A 24986-nucleotide genomic window follows, 5' to 3' on the forward strand; every position below is an offset into this window, starting at 1 on the left:
ACGATTGGAGTATAAGCTCCCTAATTGAGATAATGATTGGAGTATAAGCTCCCTAATTGAGATAATGATTGGAGTATAAGCTCCCTAATTGAGGTAATGATTGGAGTGTGAACTCCTTGATTGCGGTAATGATTGGAGTGTGAGCTCCCTGATTGTGGTAATGATTGGAGTATAAGCTCCCTAATTGAGGTAATGATTGGAGTGTGAACTCCTTGATTGCGGTAATGATTGGAGTATAAGCTCCCTAATTGAGGTAATGATTGGAGTATAAGCTCCCTAATTGAGGTAATGATTGGAGTGTGAGCTCCCTGATTGCGGTAATGATTGGAGTATAAGCTCCCTAATTGAGGTAATGATTGGAGTATAATCTCCCTAATTGAGGTAATGATTGGAGTATGAGCTCCCTGATTGAGGTAATGACTGGAGTATGAGCTCTCTGATTGCGGTAATGATTGGAGTATGAGCTCCCTGATTGAGGTAATGATTGGAGTATGAGCTCCCTGATTGCGGTAATGATTAGAGTATGAGCTCTGTAATCAGGGTAACGATTTGAATATGAGCTCCCTGGTTGAGGTAATGACTGGAGTATGAGCTCCCTGATTGCGGTAATGATTGGAGTACGAGCTCCCTAATTGAGGTAATGACTGGAGCATGAGCTCTCTGATTGCGGTAATGATTGGAGTATGAGCTCCCTGATTGAGGTAATGATTAGAGTATAAGCTCCCTAATTGAGGTAATGACTGGAGTATGAGCACCCTGATTGAGGTAATGATTGGAGTATAAGCTCCCTAATTGAGGTAATGACTGGAGTATGAGCTCCCTGATTGAGGTAATGATTGGAGTATAAGCTCCCTAATTGAGGTAACGACTGGAGTATGAGCTCCCTGATTGAGGTAATGATTGGAGTACGAGCTCCCTAATTGAGGTAATGATTGGAGTATGAGCTCCCTGATTGAGGTAATGATTGGAGTATGAGCTCCCTGATTGCGGAAATGACTGGAGTATGAGCTCCCTGATTGAGGTAATGACTGGAGTATGACTCCCTGATTGAGGTAATGACTGGAGTATGAGCTCCCTGATTGAGGTAATGATTGCCTGCCCAATCAGGGGGTCCCACCTGTGTATATATAGAGGAGTGTCAGGGCTACTGACCCTCTGGATTCTGACTTTGTATCAGAAGCACTCTGAGGAGCGGTGATAAGTTGGTAAATAAAGGGAATCTGGTGAAGAGACACCGAGCTCTGAGGAGTTATTTGACTTGCACCCCCACCATCCATTTCCCTGGACTTTGACATCTGTTAAGAACACAAGAAATAGAAGCAGCAGTGGGCCATTCAGCCCGTCAAGCCCACTCTGCCATTCATAGCTATTCAACACCATTTTCCTGCACTAGCCCTATACCCCTAGATGTTTTTAAATATATAGCAATCTATTGATCCCAGTCTTAGAAAACGCAGAGAATTCCAAAGGATTACCACCCTCCTCGTCTCAGTGCTAAATGGTTGTCCCCTTATCTGTTGGCCAGCGATCATCACTCGAGGCAAACACCTAAGACTGCTGACACTTGGGGATTTACTTTTGTTACCGTACAGTGAATTCACACGCACTCCCTCCTAGCTATCCCGGAGTCGGCAAGGCAGGAACAGAGGGAGGGTTGGGATGAGGATTCCTGTGGGTGGAAGGGCTGTGGTGTGTGGGAGTTAGGGGAAGGCTGCAGCCCCAGGATCCCCTGATCTAGTCCTGTGACAGTCTCAATGCAGTTTGCACTCACTCTGGTGTTGTTCCTCTCTGCTTTGAGCTCCGCAATCTCTTCCTCCCTCTCCAGTAGTTGCTCCCGGCACAGATTCAATTCCTTTGTCAGCACGGCAAATTCCTGCACAGGGACAAGATGATATTTTGTTAAAAAAAGTGACACCGTGGAATATAGAATGGGGGGTTACCATTCCCCGAGGGAAAGAGAGTTGCTGTGTACTTTTCCATTCATGTTGTAGCCTGGAGCTCTGGATGGTCACCCAGCTGGCCAGGAATCTCTCCCACACTTACTGCCTGTGTTTGTTGGAAGGATTTGGCAGGTTGATGCTTGCCGTTTGGGGCGGCACGGTGGCACAGTGGCTAGCACTGCTGCCTCACAGCGCCAGGGACCTGGGTTCAATTCCCGGCTTGGGTGACTGTCTGTGCTCCTTGTGTCTGTGTAAATTTCCTCCAAGCGCTCTGATTTCCTCCTACATTCAAAGATGTGCGGGTTAGGTGTATTGGCCGCGCTAAATTGCCCCTTGGTGTCCACAGTCTGTTTTGAGAATTGTTACATACTATTGTTATTTTGTTAATGATGAGCCTTATATTTATTTGAACAGCATTCTGTTAGAATCTTATTTTGTTCAGTATGTGACTTGTTTAGTTAAAGATCCCGGTTAGTTAAATAAATAAAATGTGAAGTGTTCATCTTAAAATGAGTGTCAGATATTTCTGTTAGTTAACCACTAAATATATCTGAAGTTCACACCTTCCCACATACTTTTACCAGATTACGAGGTGAGGAATTCCTCTTTGGGGGATTTTTGTCTCCACCTCCGCATTGTAACACTGTGAAAATCCCCTAGTTGTCACACTCCGGCGCCTGTTCGGGTCAATGCACCTAACCCCCAGCACGTCTTTCAGGTGTGGGAGGAAACCGAAGCACCCGGAGGAAACCCACGCAGACACGGGCAGATTTCACACAGGCGCTGACCCGAGCTGGAAATCGAACCCGGGTCCATGGCGCTGCGAGGCAGCAGTGCTAACCACTGTGCCATTCTGCCGCCCAAGATTGTGGGTTCCATCCAACATTCTAGCATATAAGCACCTGATTGAGGTTGCCGTACCCAGTACAGGCCTGCAGAAGGGCTGCACTGTAGAAGGTGCTATCTTTATAAGACCTTAAGACATAGAAATAGAATTAGGCCACTCAGCCCATTAAGTCTGATATTTTTTTCATCCCCATTCTCCTGCCTCTTCCCCATAACTCCTGACCCCCCTATTAATCAAGAACCTATCTCTGTCTTAAAGACACTCAATGACGTGGCCTCCACAGCCTTCTGCAGCAAAGAGTTCCAGAGAGTCCCCACTCTCTGGCTGAAGAAATTCCTCCTCATTTCTGTTTTAAAGGATCGATTCTTTAATCTGAGGCTGTGCCCCCGGTTCTAGTTTTCCCTACTAGTGGAAACATCCCACGACCATTCTATCCAGGCCTCGCAGGATTCTGTAAGCTTCAATAAGATCCCCCCTCATCCTTCTAAACTCCAACGAGTACAGACCTAGGTTTGATATTGATTTGATCTGGTTAGATTCATTATTGACACATATTAACATACAGTGAAAAATATTGTTTCTTGCGCACTGTACAGGGAAAACATACTGTTCATAGAGAAGGAAACAGAATGTAGTGTTACAGTCATAGCTAGGGTATAGAGAAAGATCAACTTAATGCGAGGTGGGTCCATTCAGCAGGGAAGAAGCTGTTCTTGAGTCGGTTGGTACGTGACCTCAGACTTTGGTATCTTTTTCTCAAAGGAAGAAGGTGGAAGAGAGAATGTCCGGGGTGCGTGGGGTCCTTAATGATGCTGGCTGCTTTGCCGAGGCAGCGGGAAGCGTAGACAGAGTCAATGGATGGGAGTCCTCAACTGTTCCTCATAGGACAAGCTCTTCATTCCAGGGATCATTGTTGTAAACCTTTCTAGTGAGGGAGTAAAGATAGCTCCATTCTCAGGTTCGAAGGGCTGAAAGGCCTCCCCTGCACCTATTCTCTTTGTTTTCCCCGTCGGGTGGAGGTATCGATTCGATGGTAAAACTCTGAAAAAGGGGCAGGGGATTTTTCCAGGTGTCTTGGCCAGCCATTCCACGATCAGGTAAATAATCGCCACAATCTGTGATTGCTCCTGGTGCCGTGTGTGGGATCTTGCCGATTCTGCAAAGTTGGCGGCCGCAACACAACAGCAGTGATGGCATTTCGTAAGTGTCTCACTGGCGGTGAATTCTTTTGGGTTGGCTCGTGCGTGTGTGAGGAGGTGCGATGTGAATGCAGGTTCTTCCGTTGACATTTGAAGCAAGCACACAGCTGAGGCCCGGAGCGCTGACACCAGCCTGGCGAAGTAAGGCAGCAGCTTTTTAAACCCGACACCCAGCTGAATCAAACACAAGCAAAATGAGGGACACAGGGTCCAGGACACAGCTGCTCAGGAGGTTAGAGACTCATCCGGCGCAGTACCGAGGGAGAGCTGCCTTGCCGGAGGTGCGTTCTTTCGGCAGAGACACTAATCTGAAGTCCCGTTCCCCTCCGGATGGTATGTACATGATCCCACAGCCTCACAGAAGAGTTCTCCCCCATGTCATGGCCAATACTCACTTGCCCGCCAATAAAGATTGGAGAAACTCAGTTTGTTCTCACTGGAGCGACAGAGGTTGAGGGGCAACCTGATAGAAGTCTACAAGGTTATAAGAGGCATGGACAGAGTGGATAATCAGAAGCTTTTTCCCTGGGTGGCAGAGTCAATTAACTAGGGGGCATAGGTTTAAGGTGCGAGGGGCAAGGTTTAAAGGAGATGTACGAGGCAAGTGTTTTTACACAGAGAGCGGTGGGTGCCTGTGGAAGCAGATACGATAGTGAATTTCAAGTACATGAATAGGATGGGAATAGAGGGATATGGACCCCGGAAGAGTAGGGGGTTTTAGTTCAGTCAGGCAACATGGTCGGTGCAGGCTTGGAGGGCCGAAGGGCCTGTTCCCGTGCTGTAATTTTCTTTGTTCTAAAAGATCATGATCACATTAAAGTTTGAGATTTTTCCCCCCTTTTTTTAAGTTTCATGAGGTGCGGCCATCGCTGGCAAGGCCAGCATTTGTTGCTCATTCCTAATTTTCCTTGAATTAAGTGGCTTGCGAGACCATTTCAGAGTCAACCACATTGCTGTGGCTCTGGAATCACATGTAGGCCAGACCAGGTAAAGATGGCAGATTTCCTTCCCTGAAGGACATTAGTGAACTGGATGGGTTTTTCCGACAATCAGCAATGGTTTCACAGTTGTCGGTACACTTTTAATTCCCAAATTTTGTTATTGAATTCAAATATCACCATTTGTGTAGCGGGATTTGAACCTAGCCCCCAGATCTCACCATGTTTTATTCATACATGGGCATCGCTAGCTGGCCGGCATTTATTGCCCATCCCCTAGTTGCCCGAGGGCAGTTGAGAGTCAACCACATTGCTGTGGCTCTGGAGTCACGTGTAGGCCAGACCAGATAAGGACGGCAGATTTCCTTCCCTAAAGGGGACATTAATGAACCAGATGGATTTTTTCGACAATCAGCAATTGCTTCACATTTATCGCAGATTTTTAATTCCAGATATTTTTTATTGAATTCAATCTGCCGTGGCGAGATTCGAACCCAGGTCCCCAGGACGTTGCCCTGGGTTTCTGGATTACTAGTCCAGTGACCATACCACTGTGCCACCACCTCCTCCAACAAATAGCCCCAATCCTTATCAGGCCATTTCCCTGATGTCTCCTCCACAGATAAACTCCAGTTCGAGTCAGGGATTGAGCCACACTGGCCGTTGGTGCAGAGCCAGTCACTGGACGGCTGAAGGAGGTTAATGCTTGAATGCCTGGTGTCCATGGCCCTCAAAAGATCACCGCATGTGAGGTGATGTCCGGTCTGAGTGGACCTCACCTCATGCCTGCTCTTGACGCGCTGTTCGGGAGAGATACTCCAGCCGCACGATTCCCGCTGGCGGGAGGTGGCACGTTGTTTGCCGGTGGCGGGATTGGCACCACTGCCAATGGGAATTCCCACTGGCGTCACCCCCACAGCAACAGGGAAACCCGGGGGTGGGTGATCTGCCAGCGAGACTGGAGAATCTCACCAGGGAATTCCGGCCATTGTCACTGGAGCACGTTCAGGGAAAGCGTTTCCCAGTTGGGCCTGTCTCTAATGCCCCGATACCCCCACAACTCCCACCAGCCTTACTTTGCCACGCATGCGAGTAGCGCGCTCTCTCTCTTTCTCAGTTCCCTTCACTGCGTGTCACACAGCAGCTGCTACTTGTGTAGGAGGCCTTCCCACGATGCGTTACCAGTTACTATTCAGGGCTTTTTATTGATCTAGATCAGAGAGAAGTGCGAGAAGGCTGCAAATTAACAAGGCATTCAGAGGTTCCCTTCCCCCTCTCCCCAATTTGATTTGATTTGATTTATTATTGTCACGTGTATTGGGATACACTGAAAAGTATTGTTTCTTGCGCGCTTTACAGACAAAACATACCATTCATAGAGAAGAAAAGGAGAGAGTGCAGAATGTAGTGTTACAGTCATAGCTAGGGCGTAGAAAAAGATCAACTTAATGGGGGCGCACAGTGGCAGGCACTGTTGCCTCACAGCACCAGGAACCTGGGTTCAATTCCTGGCTTGGGTCACTGTCTGTGTGGAGTCTGCATGTTCTCCCAGTGTCTGTGTGGGCTTCCTCCGGGTGCTCCGGTTTCCTCCCACAGTACAAAGATGTGCAGGTTAGGTGGATTGGCCATGCTAACTTTCTCCTTAGTGTCAGCGGAACTAGCTAGGGTTATGAATAGGTTTATGGGGATAGAGTTGGGTGGGATTGTGGTCAGTGCAGACTCAATGGGCCAGATGGCCTCCTTCTGCACTGTGGGGATTCAATGATTCTTAATGCGAGGTAGGTCCATTCAAAAATCTGACATCAGCAGGGAAGAAGCTGTTCTTGAGTCAGCTGGTACATAACGTCAGACTTTTGGACCTTTTTCCTGATGGAAGAAGGTGGAAGAGAGAATGTCCGGGGTGCGTGGGGTCTTTAGTTACGCTGGCAGTTTGCCGAGGCAGCGGGAAGTGTAGACAGAGTCAAGGTCTTACTCATCTCTGGTAACCCAGACAGTCTATCAGTTGAAGGGACTGTCCTTTGTGGTTCATTGGCCTATGTCAATCAATCCTTTGGGGAACTGTGGGACCAGCAGCCGAGAATCAGACTGATGGAAGGGGAGGGTGGAGGGTCTGGGCGCTTGGCAGAGGGAGCTGAGATCTATCCAAAACCAAACCTACACAGCGCAAGGCAATTAAAGAGAATTAGCGTCAATTTCCACAAAATCCACACTGATATTTTTAAATCCCCACACTGGGAAGCTGGACAAAAAGGAAGGGATTTTGGTGGAACTGTCAGAATTACGGATTTGTGCTCATCAACAGCCGCCCCCACAACCTACAACCGAATCGTGACCAGATCTTCAAGCGCTGATGGCTGAGGGGCAAATATTGGCAGCGATGGAAAGGGAGAACTCTGCTCCTCTTCTCCACAGTATCGGCTGTGTGATCTTTCGCGTACCAACTGACGGGGCATCCAGGCCTCCATTTAATGTCTTATCCAAAAGACAGTAGCTCTCCTGCAATGCAGATCACACTCGGAACCGCATGAAGAGAACCACTCAACCCTGGAGCAACAGTGCCTCGATGTCAATATCTCCCAAATGGGTCTTTCACTCAATGAGACCATGTACGGTGGCAGAGTGGTTAGCACTGCTACCTCACAGCGCCCGAATTCGATTCCCGGCTTGGGTCACTGTCTGTGTGGAGTTTGTACGTTCTCCCTGTGTCCGCGTGGATTTCCTCCAGATGCTCCACTTTCCTCCCACAGTCCAAAGATATGCAGGTTAGGTGGATTGGCCATGCTAAATAGCCCTTTACTATCCAAAGATATACAGGTTCGGTTGATTGCTCGAAGGGCTGAATGGCCTACCCATGCTTCTAGTTTCTAAGTCATGCAAAAATTGCCCCTTATTTTTGCATTGAGTCAGAGGGAACAGCAGGGTAAATTTGTGGAATTACAGGGACAGGGTCTGGGTGAGATTGTTGTCACTGCAGACTCGATGAGCCGAATGGCCCCCTTCTGTACTGAAGGGACTCTATTCTATTTTAATAGCCCTTTAGGGAAGGAAATCTGCAGTCCTTACCCGGTCTGGCCTACATGTGCCTCCAGATCCTCAACATCTCCCAAATGGGTCTTTCACTCAACCAGATCTTGCACGGTGGCACAGTGGTTAGCACTTCTGCCTCACAGCGCCAAGATCCCGGATTTGATTCCCAGTTTGGGCCACTGTCTATGTGGAGCCTGCACATTCTCCCCATGTCTGCGTGGGTTTTTTCCAGGTGTTCTGGTTTCCTCCCACATTCTGAAAGACATGCGGGTTAGGTGCATTGACCATGCTAAATTCTCCTTCATTGTACCCAAATAGGTGCCAGAGTGTGGCAACTGGGGGATTTTCACAGTAACTTCATTGCAGTGTTAATGTGAGCCTACTTGTGACAATAAATAAACTTAACTTAGCTCTTTTTATTCGTTCATGGGTTGTGAATGTTGCCCATCCCCCAGGGCAGTTAAGAGTCAACCACATTGTTGTGGCTCTGGAGTCACTTGTAGGCCAGACTGGGTAAGGACAACAGATTTCCTTCCCTAAAGGACATCAGTGAACCAGATGGGTTTTTAGGACAATTGACAATGGTCACCTTTAGACTTTGAATTCCAGATTTTTATCCAATTCAAATTTCACCATCTGCCCTGGTAGGATTCGAACCCAGAGCCTCAGAGCATTACCCTGGCTTTCTGCATTACAAGTCCAGTGACAATGTCATGATGCCACTGCCTTCCCTCGCTGTAAGTGCCATAGTTGAGGCTACATTTATTGTCTGTGCCCGAGGTGATGATAGGCTTTCTTCATCACAATTGCTTCTCCAACTCAAGCCCATCTCAAAGTTCCTTGGGAGGCAGTTTCTGAGGGGCAGTTCACAGTTCACGACATGAGTACAGAATTGGCCAAGTCTGGCTAGGGGTAGCAGACACCCTGCACTAAAAAGTGACCATCAAAAGAAAGTGAAGGCAACAGGCGGGGCGACATGGTGGTCCGCACTGCTGCCTCACAGCAGCAAGGACACGGGTTTGATTCCCCACTTGGGTGACTGTCTGTATGGAGTTTGCACGTTCTCCCTGTGTGGGTTTCCTCAATGTGCTCCGGTTTCCTCCCACTGTCCAAAGATGTGTAGGTTAGGTGGATTGGCCATGCTAAATTGTCCCTTAGTGTCCAAAGATATGTAGATTAGGTGGATTGGCCATGCTAAATTGCCCCTTAGTGTCCAACTGTGTGTAGGTTAGTAAAAGTGCGGGGTTAGGGGGATAGGGCAGAGTGGATGACTGTGTGGGATAGTCTTTTGGAGAGTTGGAGCAGACCCGAAGGGCTGAATGGCCTCTTTCAGCATTGTACGGACTCTATGCTGCCTATTTAGGTAACTGAATATTAAACATGGACATCCCATTTCTTCAGATTCCATCATACAACAACACCTCTCATCAGAGGAACCAATCTAGAGAGCTTTCACTGGCCTGTCTTCAAGCCAAGTGCGTCCTTCCTTAAATATGGAGACCAAGATTGCGCACAGCACTCCCGAGTGGTCTCACCAAGTCTCTATACAGCTGTGACAAGGCTTCCTTACTGTGACACTCCAATCGCCATACAATGACAGAGTCAACCAGACCCAACTGTTCACACCAGCACCTAATGTTAAGAGCCCTGCAGTTTATAGAATCCCTACAGTGCAGACAGAGGCTATTCTGCCCATCGAGCCTGCAATGAAAACAATCACACCCAGGCCCTATAACCCCATGTATTTACCCTGCTAATCCTCCTGACACTAAGGAGCAACTTAGCTGGCAGTTGCCATGGGGGCAGTGCCAGCCTGGCACCCTGGCAGTGTCAAGAGGCAGGACCCTGAGTGGGGGGGGGGGGGCACCCTGCATCATGAGTGGGTGGTGGAGTGACAGGAGATCTTTCACTGCATTTAATGGGAGATTGAGGCACCTGCACTAATGGTGCTCCTAGAACTCAGCAGCCGGCTTCCTGGCATGAGTAGGCTCCACCCACCCCCCCAGCTGGCAGGAATCACATTTGGGCTCTTGCTTTTTTCTAAGTGCTGGGCAATTTAGCGTGGCCAATCCACCTAACCCACACATCTTGGGAGGAAACTGGAATACCTAGAGGAAACCTACGCAGACACGGGGCGAATGTGCCGACTCCACACAGACAGAGGCTGGAATCGAGTCCCTGGCACCGTGAGGTAGCAGCGCTCACCACTGTGCCACCATGTCACCTGGCTCAGATTCTGGCTGCTATTTATACCGCAACTTCTGAGGCGGGTGGGACCTCCAAAACGTGACGTACGCAGCTCAGCACGTGAACCAGCATTAAGTAGATGGGCAGCAAGGCGCAGACAGGGTCAGCCCTTTTCTGCTTTGCCCGTTCCCTCGGGTGCTCTAAATGAACACACTTTCCAGCAGAACAAGCATGGGTGAAAGGGAAAAAAGGAATTACAGAGACAAAAAAAAATCACACCACTTTGCAAAACAAGCATCGACCTTGCAAAGTGGCCAGAGCCCAAGAGTGTGAGCAATCTGACAGGCCCAAAAATAAAACCATTTGGCCTTTTAATTAGCGTAATGAATGCAAAATAAAACAAGACTTGGGGCCCCGGTATATTGCACTCAATCAGATTCCATAGCAAAGCAGCTCAGTGCTGCGGGCAAATCATTATTCCACTGGCCCAAGGCCAAACCACACCATCCTGGACCCACAGAAGGAAACTATTAGCACCAGTCCAAAACATGCAGGTCGCTTCCCACAGTCACAGAATCCAGAGGCCATTCTGCCCATCATGCCTGTACCAGCAGCAATACAATTAGCCTCACTTCACCCTCACTAACCCCCGTGCTTTCTTTTCCCTCTTTGAGTATTTATCTAGTTCCGGGTCAGAGGTTCCAACTAAATCCACTCTGGCGTCATTCGGTCTCACCCTTGCCTCTGACTCACAAGCCCTAATCCACAAAAGACCAGGCTGACACTCCCGGTGCAGGGCTGAGGGAGTGCTGCACTGTTAGAAGCTCTGGGGGGCAATCTTACCAGCTCATGCACGGTGGCACAGTGCTTAGCATTGCTGCCTCAGAGTGCCAGGAACTCGATTCCGGCCTCTGTCTGTGTGGAGTCTGCACGTCTTCCCCGTGTCTGCATAGGTTTCCTCCCAAGATATGCGGGTTAGGTGGATTGGCCACGCTAAATTATCCAGCACTTATAAAAGAAACAAGAGTCCAAATGTGATTCCCACCAGCAGGGGGAGTGGGTGGAGCCTATTCATGCCGGGAAGCCCTTCGAACTCAGTAGCCAGCTTCCCAGCGTGAACAGCTCCACCCACTTCCCCTGCTGGCGAGAATCACATCCGGGCGCTTTCTTTTTTTCCTAAGTGCCGGACAATTACGTTCGGCACTGAGAATTTTTTTGGTAAGGTCACCCCCTCTGTCTTTCAGAGGCCTGAAGCCTCATCCCACCTCCTGATGGACGACAAAGGTATCACAGCCACTATATCCCCTGGTATCCTGGTCATTATTTATTCTCTTAATTCCAACATCACAAAGATCTGCTCATTCTCACACTGCTGCTGTGGGAGCTTGCTGCGGGCAAATTGATTGCCACATATAACCCTACAAGCCAGACGAAGAGGCCATTCAGCCCATTGAGTCTGCACCAACTCACCAAAAAGAACATCCCAAACCAGGCCCTGCCCTCCATCCTATCCCCAAAACCCTGTGCATTTAATATGGGCAATCCCCCTAACCTACACATCTTTGGAACTAAGTGTAATTTAGCATGGCCAATCCTCCAAACCTGCACATCTTTGGAACCAAGTGTAATTTAGCATGGCCACCTAACCAACCTGTGAACACAGGGGAGCAATTTGGCATGGCCAATCCACCTAACCTACAACCTTTGTACACTAAGGGGCAATTTGGCATGGCCAATCCACCTAACCTACAACCTTTGGACACTAAGGGGCAATGCAGCATGGCCAATCCACTTAGCCCACCCATTTTTGAACAAAGGGGCAATTTTTTAGGACGGCCAGTCCACCTAACCTGCACATCTTTGGAGTGTGGGAGGAAACTGGAGCACCCGGAGGAAATCCATGTAGACACTGGGAGAACGTGTGAACTCCACACAGACACTGACCCAAGCCGGGAATCAAACGTGGGTTCCTGGCACCGTGAGGCAGCAGTGCTAACCACCCTGCCACCTTGACCCGTGTTACAACAGAGGCAACACTTCAAAAGTATTTCATTGGCTGCAATGTGCTTTGTCCAGAGCAGGGTAGAATTCAGCATTACATTATTGGTCGAAATGGGATTTTTAGACCGGTTTGTTCCATCTTCCTTCTGTTATGGACACAGTGGTCTTGGCTGAGGTCCAACCAGTGATTCGGAATGGTTTACCATCAGCGCTTTGCTTTTGTACTCTCTACTTATACAGCCCAGGATTCGATATGCTTAACTTTCATCCTGAGTATAATCTTGATTGAAGCTTCGCAAATACCAGCACATTAGCCTCTTTCTGTACTGTGGGGTTCTATAATTTTCCAGTCATTTCCAGATTCATGTCCAACTCCATTAGCAGTACACCAGGATGGCACAGTGGTTAGCACCGATGCCTCACAGTGCCAGGGATCCGGGTTCAATTCCAGCCCAGGTCACTGTGTGGAGTCTGCACATTCTCCCTGTGTCTGCATGGGTTTCCTCCGGGTGCTCCGGTTTCCTCCCACAGTCCAAAGATGTGTGGGTTGGGTTGATTGGCCATGCTAAAATTGCCCCTTAGTGCACTAGGATGCTTAGGTTAAAGGGATTAGCAGGTAAATATGTAGGGATATGGGGGTAGGGCCTGGGTAGAATTGTGGTCAGTGCAGACTCGATGGGTCAAATGGCCTCTTGCTGCACTGTGGGGATCCTACGATTCTCCCCGTACCTGCAAGGGTTTGCTCCGGTTTCCTCCCACTGTCTTTGATTTGATTTATTATTGTCACATGTATTAGCATGCAGTGAAAAGTATTATTTCTTGCGCGCTATACAGACAGAGCATACCGTTCACAGAGAAGGAAATGAGAGAGTGCAGAATGTAGTGTTACAGTCACAGCTAGGGCGTGGAGAAAGATTAACTTAATGTGAGGTAGGTCCATTCAAAAGTGTGATGGCAGCGGGAAGAAACTGTTCTTGAGTTGGTTGGTACATGACCTCAAAATTTTATATCTTTTTCCTGACGGAAGAAGATGGAAGAGAGAATGTCTTGGGTGCGTGGGGTCCTTAATTATGCTGGCTGCTTTGTTGAGGCAGTGGGAAGTGTAGACAGAGTCAATGGATGGGAGGCTGGTTTGCATGATGGATTGGGCTATGTTCACAGCCCTTTGTAGTTCCTTGCAGTCTTGGGCAGAGCAGGAGCCATACCAAGCTGTAATACATCCAGAAGGATGCTTTCTATGGTGCATCTGTAAAAGTTGGAGAGAGTCATAGCTGACATGCCAAATTTCCTTCGTCTTCTGAGAAACTTGAGGCATTGGTGGACTTTCTTAACTATAGTGTCAGCATGGGGGAACAGGACAGGTTGTTGATGATCTGGACACCTAAAAACCTGAACCTCTCGACCATTTCTATTTTGTCCCCATGGACGTACACAGGGGCATGTTCTCCACTACGCTTCCTCAAGTTGATGACAACCTCCTTCATTTTGTTGACATTGAGGGAGCGATTATTGTTGAAAGACAATAATAATCCAATAGTCTATTATAGTCCAAAGATGTGCGGTTTAGGTGGGCTGGCCATGCTAAATTGCCCCTTTAGTGTCAGGGGAATAGCAAGGGTAAATGTATGGGGATAGGGCGTGGGTGGGATTGTTGTTGGTGCGGACTCATAAGAACATAAGAAATAGGAGCAGGAGTAGGCCATCAAAATGCGCCTAGTTTGGGGGCGTTTAAGAGATCCGTGGATAGGTTTATGGACGAAAGGGGATTGGTTTAGATTAGTGGGTCATTGTTTTTTAACTGGTCGGCGCAACATCGTGGGCCGAAGGGCCTGTTCTGCGCTGTAATGTTCTATGTTCTATCTAGCCCTTCGAGCCTGCCCCGCCATTCAATAAGATCATGGCTGATCTGTCGTGGCTCAGTTCCACATTCCCGCCCTCTCCCCATAACCCTTAATCCCCTCTCTTATCAAAAACCCATCAACCCGCGTCTTAAAAATATTTAGTGAAGTAGCCTCCACCACTTCAACGGGCAGAGAATTCCAGAAATTCACCACCCTTTGAGTGAAGATGGGCTGAATGGCCTCCTTCTGCACTGTAGGGATTCTAGGAACAATAATTCACACATGGGAAAGTATCAGTGGCTACGGTGTACCTCTATTGAGTCAGCGGCTGACAGGAGTGTCAGCCTCGGCTCAGTTGACTGCGCACTTGCTTTGGAATCACAAGTTTGTGGGTTCAAGACCATCCCCTCCAGAAATTTGAGTACAAAGTTTTGGCTGAAATTCACAGCGTGATTCTCAGGGAACGCTGCACTGTCGGAGATGCTCTCTCTCAGACAAGGGAACAAATCGAGGTTCAGTCTGCCTTTTTAAGAGTCATTGGGTGGGATTTTACAGCCATGCTCGGGCAAAACTGGAAATTCCCACCTGAGGTTAACAAAGATTTCCGTGGTTGAACCCTTGGCCCACTCTGATTCGGTGGCATGTGATAGAGTTCTAGCCATAGAGTTTTACAGTCCAGAAAGAGACCCTTTGGCCCATCTTGTCTGCATTGGCCATCCAGCACCTATCAGGACTTGATGGTTTGAGTCATAAGGAGGCTGGGAGAGGCTGGGACTTCTTTCTCTGATTGTAGGAGGCTGAGAGGTGATCTTACAGAGGTCTATAAAATAACGAGGGGCATAGGTCAGCTAGATAGTCAATAACTTTTCCCAAAGGTAGGGGAGTCTAAAACTAGAGAGCATAGGTTTAAGGTGAGAGGGGAGAGATACAAAAGGGTCCAGAGGGGCAATTTTTTCACACAGTGGTGAGTCTGGAACGAGCTGCCAGAGGAGGTAGTAAAGGCGGGAACAATTTTGTCTTTTAAGAAGCATTTAGATAGTTACATGGGTAAGATGGGTGTAGAGGGATATCGGACTAGCTTCGGGGTTTGAAAAAAAGGATGAAAAAAAAAGTTGGGCTGAAGGGTCTGCTTCCATGCTGTAAACCTCTATGACTCTATCTATTTTAATCCCATTTTTCTGCACTTGGCCCGTAGCCTTGTATGCTATGGTGTTTCAAGTGCTTATCTACCTCAATCAAGTCTCCCTTTGGCCTTCTCAGCTCCAAGGAAAACCACTCCAGCCTATCCAGCCTCCCTTCAGAGCTGAAATACTCCAGCCCAGGCTCTGATGAAGGGTCATCCAGACTTGAAACGTTGGCTCCATTCTCTCGCCACAGATGCTGTCAGACCTGCTGAGGTTTTCCAGTGTTTTCTGCTTTAACCCAGGCAGCATCCTGCTGTGAATCTCCTCTGCACCCTCTCCAGTACAATCACATCCCTATAGTACGGTGACCAACACTGCACACACTAACTGTAGCCTAACCAGCGTTGTGTATAGCTCCATCACAAGCTCCTTGCTCTTATATTCTATATCTTGGCTAATAAAGGCAAGTATCCCTTTATCCCCTTATGACAAGAAGAAATTCGATATAGCTCTTGGGGTTGAAGGGATCAAGGGATATGAGAGGAAGGGGGGGTAATCAGGATATTGAACTCAATGATCAGCCGTGATCATAATGAATGGTGGATCAGGCCTGAAGGGCCGAATGGCCTGATTCTAGTTTCTATGTCTATCTACCTGCCCTGCTGCCTTTGGGGATTTATGAACATGCACCCCAAGGTCTTTCTGGTCCTTTGTACATCCCAGCATCCTACTATTCACTGTGTATTCCCTTGCCTTGTTAGTCCTCCTAGAATGCATCACTTTTCACCTCTCATTTTTCAGGGTTAAATTCCATTTGCCACCCTTCTGACCATCAGACCAGCCCAACTATATCATCCTGTGATCTATGGCTTCCCTCCTCGCAGTTTACCACTAATGTTCATATCATCGGCAAACTTACTGATCACATGTCCCCACATTCACATCTAGATCTTAATGTACACCGCCACAAATACCAAGGGACTCAGCACTGATCCCTGTGGTGCACCACTGGATACAGACTTCCAGTCACAAATCAACCTTCCACCATTACCCTCTGCCTCCTGCCTCTGAGCCAATTGTGGATCCAATTTGCCAAATTGGCTTGAATCCCATGGGCTTTTACCTTCAAATTGGACTTTGTCAAAAGCCTTACTGAAGTCCATGTAGATTACATCAACTGCACTGCCCTTATCGACACACCTCATCACCTCCTCGAAAATTCAAACCAAATTTGTTGGTCCTGATCTCTCTTTGGTGAAGCCAAGTTGACTATCCTGGATTTCTCCCTGCCTCTCCAAGTGGAGATTAATTCCGCGCCGGAGAATATTTTCCAATAGTTTTTCGACCACTCATTTGGCAGGAAAGATCGAGATGGGATTATTTTTGGAGATCAGGGAAGATGTCCCTGGTAAATTTATCCTTCAACTCGAAGCTCAAAAGGGAGTTGATCGGTTATCATCACGTTACTGTTGTGGGACCTTGCTCTGTGCAAACTGGCTGCAGTGTTCCCAGCAATTCAATAGTGAGATAAAGGGTGGCATGTTGGCACAGTGGTTTTCGCACTACTGCCGCACAGCGCCAGAGACCCAGGTTCAACTCCTGTCTCGGGTGAACATCTGTGTGGAGTTGCACATTCTCCTTGTGTCTGCGTGGGTTTCTTCTAGGTGCTCCAGTTTCCTCTGCGATCCAAGGATGTTAGGTGGATTGGCCATGCTAAATTGCCCCTTAGTGTCCAAAGATGTGTAGGTTCGGTGGATTGGCCATGCTAAATTGTCCCTTAGTGTCCAAAGATGTGCAGGTTAGATGGATTGGCCATGCTAAATTGCCCCTTCGTGTGCAAAGATGTGCAGGTTCAGTGGATTGGCCATGCTAAATTGTCCCTTAGTGTCCCAAGATGTGTACATTAGGTGGATTCCCATGCTAAATTGCTCCTTCCTGTCCAAAGATGTCCGGGTTAGGTTTGTTAGCCATGCTAAATTGCCCCTTAGTGTCCAAAGGTGCGCAGATTAGGTGGATTGGCCACGCTAAATTGCCCCTTAGTGTCAGGGAGCTAAGCGGGTAAGTACGTGGGGTTACAGGGATAGGGCAAGGGTGGGATTGTTGTCGATCCAGGTTCGATGGGCCGAGTAGCCTCCTTCTGCACTGTAGGGATTCAATGAGCACACTTCAAAACAGTAAAGGTATCTCATGAGCTGGAAACCATTTTGAAAGGCGCTATATAAATGCAGGGCCTGCCCTTGAATTGTGTGTGTGGATGGGGGCCAGTTGGGGTTGCACTGAGCTGGGTTAGGCCTGGGCTGGTTTACGACTGGGTTGGCCTGGGTTAAGACCCGAGTTGCCGCGGGTTGACCTGGGCCGTTTCAGCCGAGTGCCCGTGCGGAACCCAATCGCCCACGATTTGAGCGAACGGCGGCGCGGGCTGGAAGGGCTGAACGTGCCTCCCTCTGCTCCCAATGCCTGTGCCACTCGGCTCTGACAGTCCGTGGCCAGCTGGAGAGCTGCAGGGGGCCTTTTGCTCCTTTCGAAAGTTCAGCAAACGACAGATCGAATCACCGTCAAACCAAATAATCGGCACAATCTGTTACAAGCCTCAGCGCTCGCTGCCAAGCCTGGAATTGTTCTCCAGTTCCCAAAGACACAAGCAAAACACACACACACACACACACACACACACACACACACACACACACACACACACACACACACACACACACACACACTGGACCACAAAAAAAAACCCTCGCCGTAAAACACATACCTCCAAACAGGCCTTCAGAATAGATTCCCCACGCCCAGTGATCAGGGTCTTGCTGTGTACTTTTAATATTACAAACATTGCCTGCTGCTTTGGGGTGAACATCTTCAGGAGTGTACAACAGGCAGTGAGGAGTGCACGCACTATAACGGCAAACACCCTGCCTAGTTGAGGATTTGGGAGCTCAACTTCTCAGCTGTCAGAAGTTGGGTTCGTTTCGAAAAGCTTCTACCCCCTTCCCTGCTCCTCCCTCGCTGTGAGAACGCGACGAGGCTTATTTTTTCCGACGGAGTTGTGCCAGGGTAGTGGGCTGATGGCGTGTCGCACTCTCCATCTACCTGCGAGTTAGAAGCCACGCTGGGCTTGTTAACCAGCCAAGTGCCAGATTTAGTAGGGGGAAATCTGTCACCCTTGGCCCTGTGCCAGGGTGCAGCAGCAGAAGAGCTGGCACATCGGCAGGTTTGGTAGACGTGGGGCAACCTGACTATCCGTGAATAATTTGCACGTTGATCCACCGTTCTCTAATGACACACGCTCAAATCCTACCCCCCCAACTTCCAATGCACCCTTTGTTAATGGTATATTAATTACATCGAGCCACACAGGCATTGTTTAATGAAGTACCTAGAGTACTTATAAAGAAGGACCAACCGTTTGCCGCTATGATTGGGGATATGCAGCATCCTCTGACACGTTTCAGGCCTTCCGCGACCCATGGACACAACCAGGGAATCATGGAATTTTTAGAAATCCAACAGTGAAGAACGCAGCTTTACGTGTGTTTGCTTCCAACCCAGTGCCCTAGCGGTTGCTTTTTGCACACTTTTTTAAATGTATCAAATAAACAAATGGTCACGTTTAGCTCCTAAGGGGCACCTGAACTAAAGAAAAGATGATCATTCGGCCCATCAAGCCTGCACCGACAACAATCCCATCCAGACCCTATCCATGTGACCCTACATATTTATCTACCGATTTCCTCCCACAGTCTGAAAGACTAGTTAGGGTACATTGACCATGCAAAATTCTCCCTCAGTGTACCCGAACAGGTGCCGGAGTGTGGCGACTAGGGGATTTTCACAGTTTCATTGTTATGTTAAGCCTACTTATAGCGCTAATATTTTTTTAAAAACTTTAAACTGCTAATTCCCCTGACGTTAAAGGTTAATTTAGCATGGCCAATCCACCTAACCTGCACATCTCTAGAGTGTGGGAGGAAACCGGAGCACCCGGAGGAAACCCACAGACACAAGGAGAATGTGCAGACCCCACACAGACAGTGAGCCAAGCCGGGAATCGAACCCAGGTCCCTGGCGCTGTGAGGCAGCCGTGCTAACCACTGTGCCACTGTGCTGAACAAGTGACAGATGAGGCTTGGCAGGGGGGCCGGTGACAAAGCAAAAGAGGATCATCTCCTCTTAAAGGGTAAATCCATGACTCTTCTCCCTCTCCTTACCTCTGAAGGAGTCACACAGACAAGAAACATGATATTTCTTTCTCCACCGAGGCAGCCAGACACGTGGCATTTTCTGTTTTTATTTCCGATTGCCAGCATCCGCGGTATTTTGCTTTTCATTCAGCGGTCATTCACTCCCGCCCCGCTCAATGAATGTAAACCTTTCATCTTGACTTGTGCCTCCATTCACTGTGCTGGCTGTCTCTCTATTTCCCTTGAAGGATCCTAGAGGCCCACTTAGCTGCGGTGGTAAATGGAATAGGCCGTCAATGAGGCAAAATCTCAAGCGAAAGGCAAAGAGGAAAGAGCATTAAAGGCTGTGGAGAACAGCCCAGAAATCCTCACTTGTCTCAAGAGGTTCCAGCCCCACAGAGGCCATGACCTTTGACCAGTCAAATGAGGAGAAGGAGCCAGGAGTACCTCACGCCAAAAACAAATTGCAAAGCATCGAATAAGAACAATCACATCACTTTTGGTTTTAAATAGGTGGGGGTGGGTTGCAGGGGAGGGGGATTGGCAAGAGGGGCAACACCACAGTGGCAACTGACATGATCTTTCTTTATTCGTCCGTGGGACATAGACATTGCTGATAGGCCAGCATTTGTTGCCCATCGATGGGCCAAATGGCCTTATTCTGCTTCTGTATGTTATGAACTTTTCCCTAGTTTCCCTTGAGCTGAGTGTCTCGCTCGGCCATTTCAGAGGGCAGTTGAGAGTCAACCACACTGATGTGGCTCTGGAGTCGCATGTAGGCCAGACCGGGCCAGGACAGCAGATTTCCTTCCCTGAAGGACATTAGTGAACCAGACGGGCTTTTCTGACAATGGTCCTGTGATCCTTAATTCTAGATTTTTTAAAAATTGAATTCAAGTTCGCCATCCGCCGTGGCGGGATTCGAACCCGGGTCATCAGAACGTTAGCTGAGTTTCTGGATTAATCGTCCAACGATAAGGCCATCGCCTCCCCTCTGAGACGTCCAGGCAAGCTGAAGTCTGTTGTTATTTGCGTCGTTGCCCCGCTGTGCCTCTGGGGAACCTGTCGTGGGTGCGGGTCAGGGGTTGGAGGGGGCAGGAGCGAGTTGGTCACCTTTGGCGGTGGGTACCAGAGGGTCCCGCTGGGAGGGCCGGAAAACACCAACCGCTATCTTCGGAAGATGAGGGAAGTAGAGATACCGCAGGGAATATTGTCCACGTATTCACTTTCATTTATTATGGTCACATATATTAACATACAGTGAAAAGTATTGTTTCCCTGGGCACTATACAGACAAAGCATACTGTTCATAGAGAAGGAAAGGTGAGAGTGCAGAATGTAGTGTCACAGTCATAGGTAGGGTGTAGAGAAAGATCAACTTAATGCAAGGTAGGTCCATTCAAAAGTCTGCCGGCAGCAGGGAAGAAGCTGTTCTTGAGTCGGTTGATACGTGACCTCAGACTCTTGTATCTTTTTCCCGAAGGAAGAAGGTGGAAGAGAGAATGTCCGGGGTGTGTGGGATCTGCGGGCCGCCCTCTCATCCATGTTACACTGCAATCTCCGATGCTCCACCATGGGCGGAGACGCCTAGGCCCAAAGTTCTGGAATTCCCTCTCTGGTCTCTGCTTTTAAGACGCTTACCTCGTTAATCGGGCCTCTCTTCATATCCCACTGGTTTGGGAACACTTGGTCCTGTGAAGGAGCCCGGGGACATGGCTTCCTGCGTTAAGGCCGCTGTACAAATGGGAATAAATGCTGCAGTGCCAATCTTTATTTACCCACTACAGTGCCTGTTCAGACACCCCTCTCCTCCAATGCAGTGAAATAACCCACTGGCCATGCATTATTCACGACATCTAATCATCCACACTCAGAAATATCAGTGTAAATATATATATAAAAAAAACACGTTTCCATGGCAACGTGATGGTGGCTCCGAGTTAAGAGATCCACCACACTCCTTCTCCTGACAGGGTTTTCACACTAACGTTCACTCCGGTTTTCTGATTGAAAAAAGAAACCTCAGAGGAATTTACTCTGCGGGTCAGACGAGGGGTTGAACCACCCCCCCTCCCTGGCGAGTCCACTCCGCGCCGACACACATATCCGGGGAGACGTTTCATTAAAAACTCTGCCCGGGACACCATCCCCTTCCGAATCACACCGAGAATCCAGGGGCGCCATCTTTGCTACCAAAGGACTCATCGCGAGGGGGCAGAACGTTAACATTACAGCCAGGCCTTTCCTGGGAGGATATATCACAGGTACTAGAAGCAGGAGAAGGCCATTTGGCCCTTCGAGCCTGCTGGTGTAAGAATCATAGAATCCCAGGAGGAGGATGGGGTGGGGGGGCGGGTAAACCTTTTAGGACGGAGGGGAGGGGAAATTTCTTCACCCAGAGGGGGCGGTGAATGTGTGGAATTCACTCCCACAGAAAGTCGCTGACACCAAAATGCTGTGTGATTTCAAGAAGAAATTAGATATCGCTCTTGGGGCTAAAGGGATCGAGGGATATGGGGGGAAGGGAGGATCAGGATGTTGAATTTGATGATCAGCCATGATCAAAATGAATGGGAGAGCAGGCTCGAAGGGCCAAATGGCCTCCTCCTGCTTCTAGTTTCTGTGGTTCTACATTTTTAATTCTTTCAGTCCCGGAAGCAATCTGTGTTGTCAGAGCAGTGGAGATTCCTGGTCAGTCATGTGATGGAACGAACGTTGAAGTTTTGCTAAAACTACACAAGTTAGACCATTCCTGGAAAAGTGAACAGCTCTGGTCGCCTTACCCAAGGACAGATATACCAGCATTGGAGACAGTCCAGAGAAAGATCACTAGGTCCGTTCCGGGTATGGAGGGATTTTCTTATGAAGAGAGGGGCGGCATGATGGCACAGTGGCTGGCACTGCTGCCTCACAGCGCCAGGGGCCCCGGGTTCAATCCCGGCCTTGGGTGACTGTCAGTGTGGAGTTTGCACATTCTTTCCCGGGTCTGCGTGGGTTTCCTCCAGGTGCTCCGGTTTCCTCCCACATTCCAAAGTTGTGCGGGTTAGGTTGATTGGCCGTGCCGAATTGACCCGAGTGACAGGGGGATTAGTGGGGTAAATAGGTGGGGTTATGGGAAAAGGGCCTGGGTGGGATTGTGGTCGGTGCAGACTCGATGGACCTTACCGGGACATATCGAATTCTCTGGGGGATTGACAGGGTCGATACTGAGAGGTTGTTTTCCCTTGTGGGAGAGTCTTGGATCAGCGGGCATCATCTCAGAGTAAGGAGGGTCACTCATTTAAGACTCAGATGAAGAGGAAATTCCTCCCTCAGAGGGTAGTGAATTTATGGAGGGCTGCAGAGGCTGGATAGTTAAGAATGTTGAAGGCTGAGAATTTTAATCAGTAAGGGAATCAAGAGCTTGGGGACAAGACAGGAAAATGGGAATTATCACATCAGATCAGTCATTATCTCATTGAATGTTGGGGTAGACTTGATGGGTCGAACGGCCTACCTCTGCTCCTAAATATTAGCGGAATATAGGAAATTAGAAGCAGGAGCAGGCCATTTGGCCCTTCAAGCCTGCTCTGCCATTCATTATCACGGCTGATCATATTTACTATCCTGATCCTGCCTCCCAGCTCCCTCCCCATATTCCATGATCCCTTTAGCCCCAAGAGCTATAAGAAGTCTCTACCATTGCAACCATAGCTCCAGATTACAACATGCGTGTGCAAATCTGGCCACAGCAACCCTCAGGGTGAACATTTACAGGCGAGAACGATAGAATCCCCACAATGCAGACGGAGGTCCATCCAGCCTGCACTTAGATAATCCCATCCTATCCTCACAATCTGAGGGAATACTGCAGCCTCAGAGGTCCCGTCTCTCACATGAGACGTGATACCCGGATTCTGTTGAGCACGGTGCCACAGTGGTTCGCACTGCTGCCTCACCAGGGACCCGGGTTCGATTCCCGGCTTGGCTCACTGTCTGTGCGGAGTCTGCACGTTCTCCCAGTGTCTGCGAGGGCTTCCTCCAGGTGATCCAGTTTCCTCCCACAATCCAAAGAGGTCGGGTGAACTGGCTGCGCTAAATTCTCCCTCCGAACAGGTGCCGGGGGGCGACGACCGGGGGTGGGGGGTGGATTTTTACTTCACTGCAGCGTTAATGTAAGCCTACTTGTGACTCGGATAAATAAACTTCACTTTTCTGTCCCCGAGACCTCCCTTCGCGTTTCTGCTCGGCGGACTGGATTGGGGGTCCTGAATTCCACACTGACAGAAGAGAGCTTTTACCAAATGGAAGAGTGTGCAATGAAAAAAAATATTGCAGTATGATCACACTCCAGCGCTTACATAAGGTGCACTAGTCCCACTTGATTCCTCTTACATTCGTGACTGAACAGACATCACACTGAAATATGAGATGCAAAGAAAAGGTTCAAAAATATCTCCCAGACGGGGGAGATTCCACACTGGTTCAACGCACAGCCCCGTGATTTTCCATCCATTATTAATTTTACTGTACATAAATCCAGCCGAATTTCTTATTTAAGGCTAGAATTAGGTTACAATTGAAGTCATTTAAGAAAAGGGCAGCTCCTGGGATGTACTCGCCTACAAGCATCGCTCCTCATGGGATCGTCGCTCAAAGCCCCGCGCCGGTAACTAATTCCCCTCGAAGCGTCCGCTTCCCAGTGCCCGTGCCGAGGGAGCTGCACTGTCGGAGGTGCCATCCCCGGGGGGTGAGATGCCAAATCCCCGCCTGGCCACTTCAACAGCCCCCATCTCGAAGAAAAGCAAGGCTGTTCTACCCGGGGTTCAGGCCAATGATTGGCTGACTCTTAACCGCCCCTCTGAAATCATAGAATGGAATCCCTACAATGCAGAAGGTGGCCATTTGGCCCGTCGAGTCTGCGCCCACTCTCCGACAGAGCATCTTACTCAAGCTTTATCACTATAACACCACATATTTACCCCACTAATCCCTCTAACCTACACATCTTTGGACACAAAGGGGAATTTAGCATGTCCAATCCACCTAATCTGCACATCTTTGAATAGTAAGGGGCAATTTAGCGTGGCCAATCCACATAACCTGTGCATCTTTGGACATTAAGGAGCTATTTAGCATGGCCAATCCACCTAATCTGCACTTCTTTGGACACTAAAGGGCAATTTAGCATTGCCAATCCACCTGGCCTATGCATCTTTGGACACCAAGACGCAATTTAGCACAGCCAATCCATCTAACCTGAACATCGTTGGACTGTGGGAGGAAACCCACGCAGTCACGGGGAGAACATGCAAACTCTGCACAGACAGTGACCCAACATGGGAATCGAACCCAGGTCCCTGGTGCTATAAGGCAGCAGTGCTAACCATTGTTCCACCCAGTTTTTTTCTTATATAAAAAAATTTGAGGAGGAAACCAGAGAAAATTTGTTTAATTTGCAACCAGATAGTAACCATTGGATCTCCCGTGTTCCCCCCGAGAGGGCAGATGGGACCTCGGTTTAATATCTCCCCTGGGAAATTCATCCTCCGCAATGCTGCACTGGGCTAGCCGGCTTCAAGTTTGTGTTTGAGGCTGAGAGTGCCGAAATCGGCATTTCCTCCCTCTCTCTCCCGCCAGTGCCTCTGACCCTCCCTCGCTCCTGTAACAAGTGTCGAAACCCTCGCATGTAGGAGGACTGCGTGTTCCAGCACGTCCC

General features: G+C 48.8%; 1 protein-coding gene across 5 annotated transcripts in view; it reads right to left on the bottom strand.

Annotated features, from left to right (window-relative positions):
* Window positions 1–24986, bottom strand: part of LOC145361782 (liprin-alpha-3-like) — a 137045-nt gene that overhangs the window by 73035 nt on the left and 39024 nt on the right. For all 5 annotated transcript variants that reach the window (XM_080217752.1, XM_080217755.1, XM_080217754.1 and 2 more), the window contains exon 3: window positions 1772–1873. In XM_080217752.1, coding sequence (XP_080073878.1) covers window positions 1772–1873 — 102 coding nt within the window. The remainder of the gene's footprint in view (window positions 1–1771; window positions 1874–24986) is intronic.

This window comes from Carcharhinus amblyrhynchos, chromosome 35 (genome assembly GCF_965287045.1).
Source record: "Carcharhinus amblyrhynchos chromosome 35, sCarAmb.v2.hapA, whole genome shotgun sequence".
Taxonomy (NCBI): domain Eukaryota; kingdom Metazoa; phylum Chordata; class Chondrichthyes; order Carcharhiniformes; family Carcharhinidae; genus Carcharhinus; species Carcharhinus amblyrhynchos.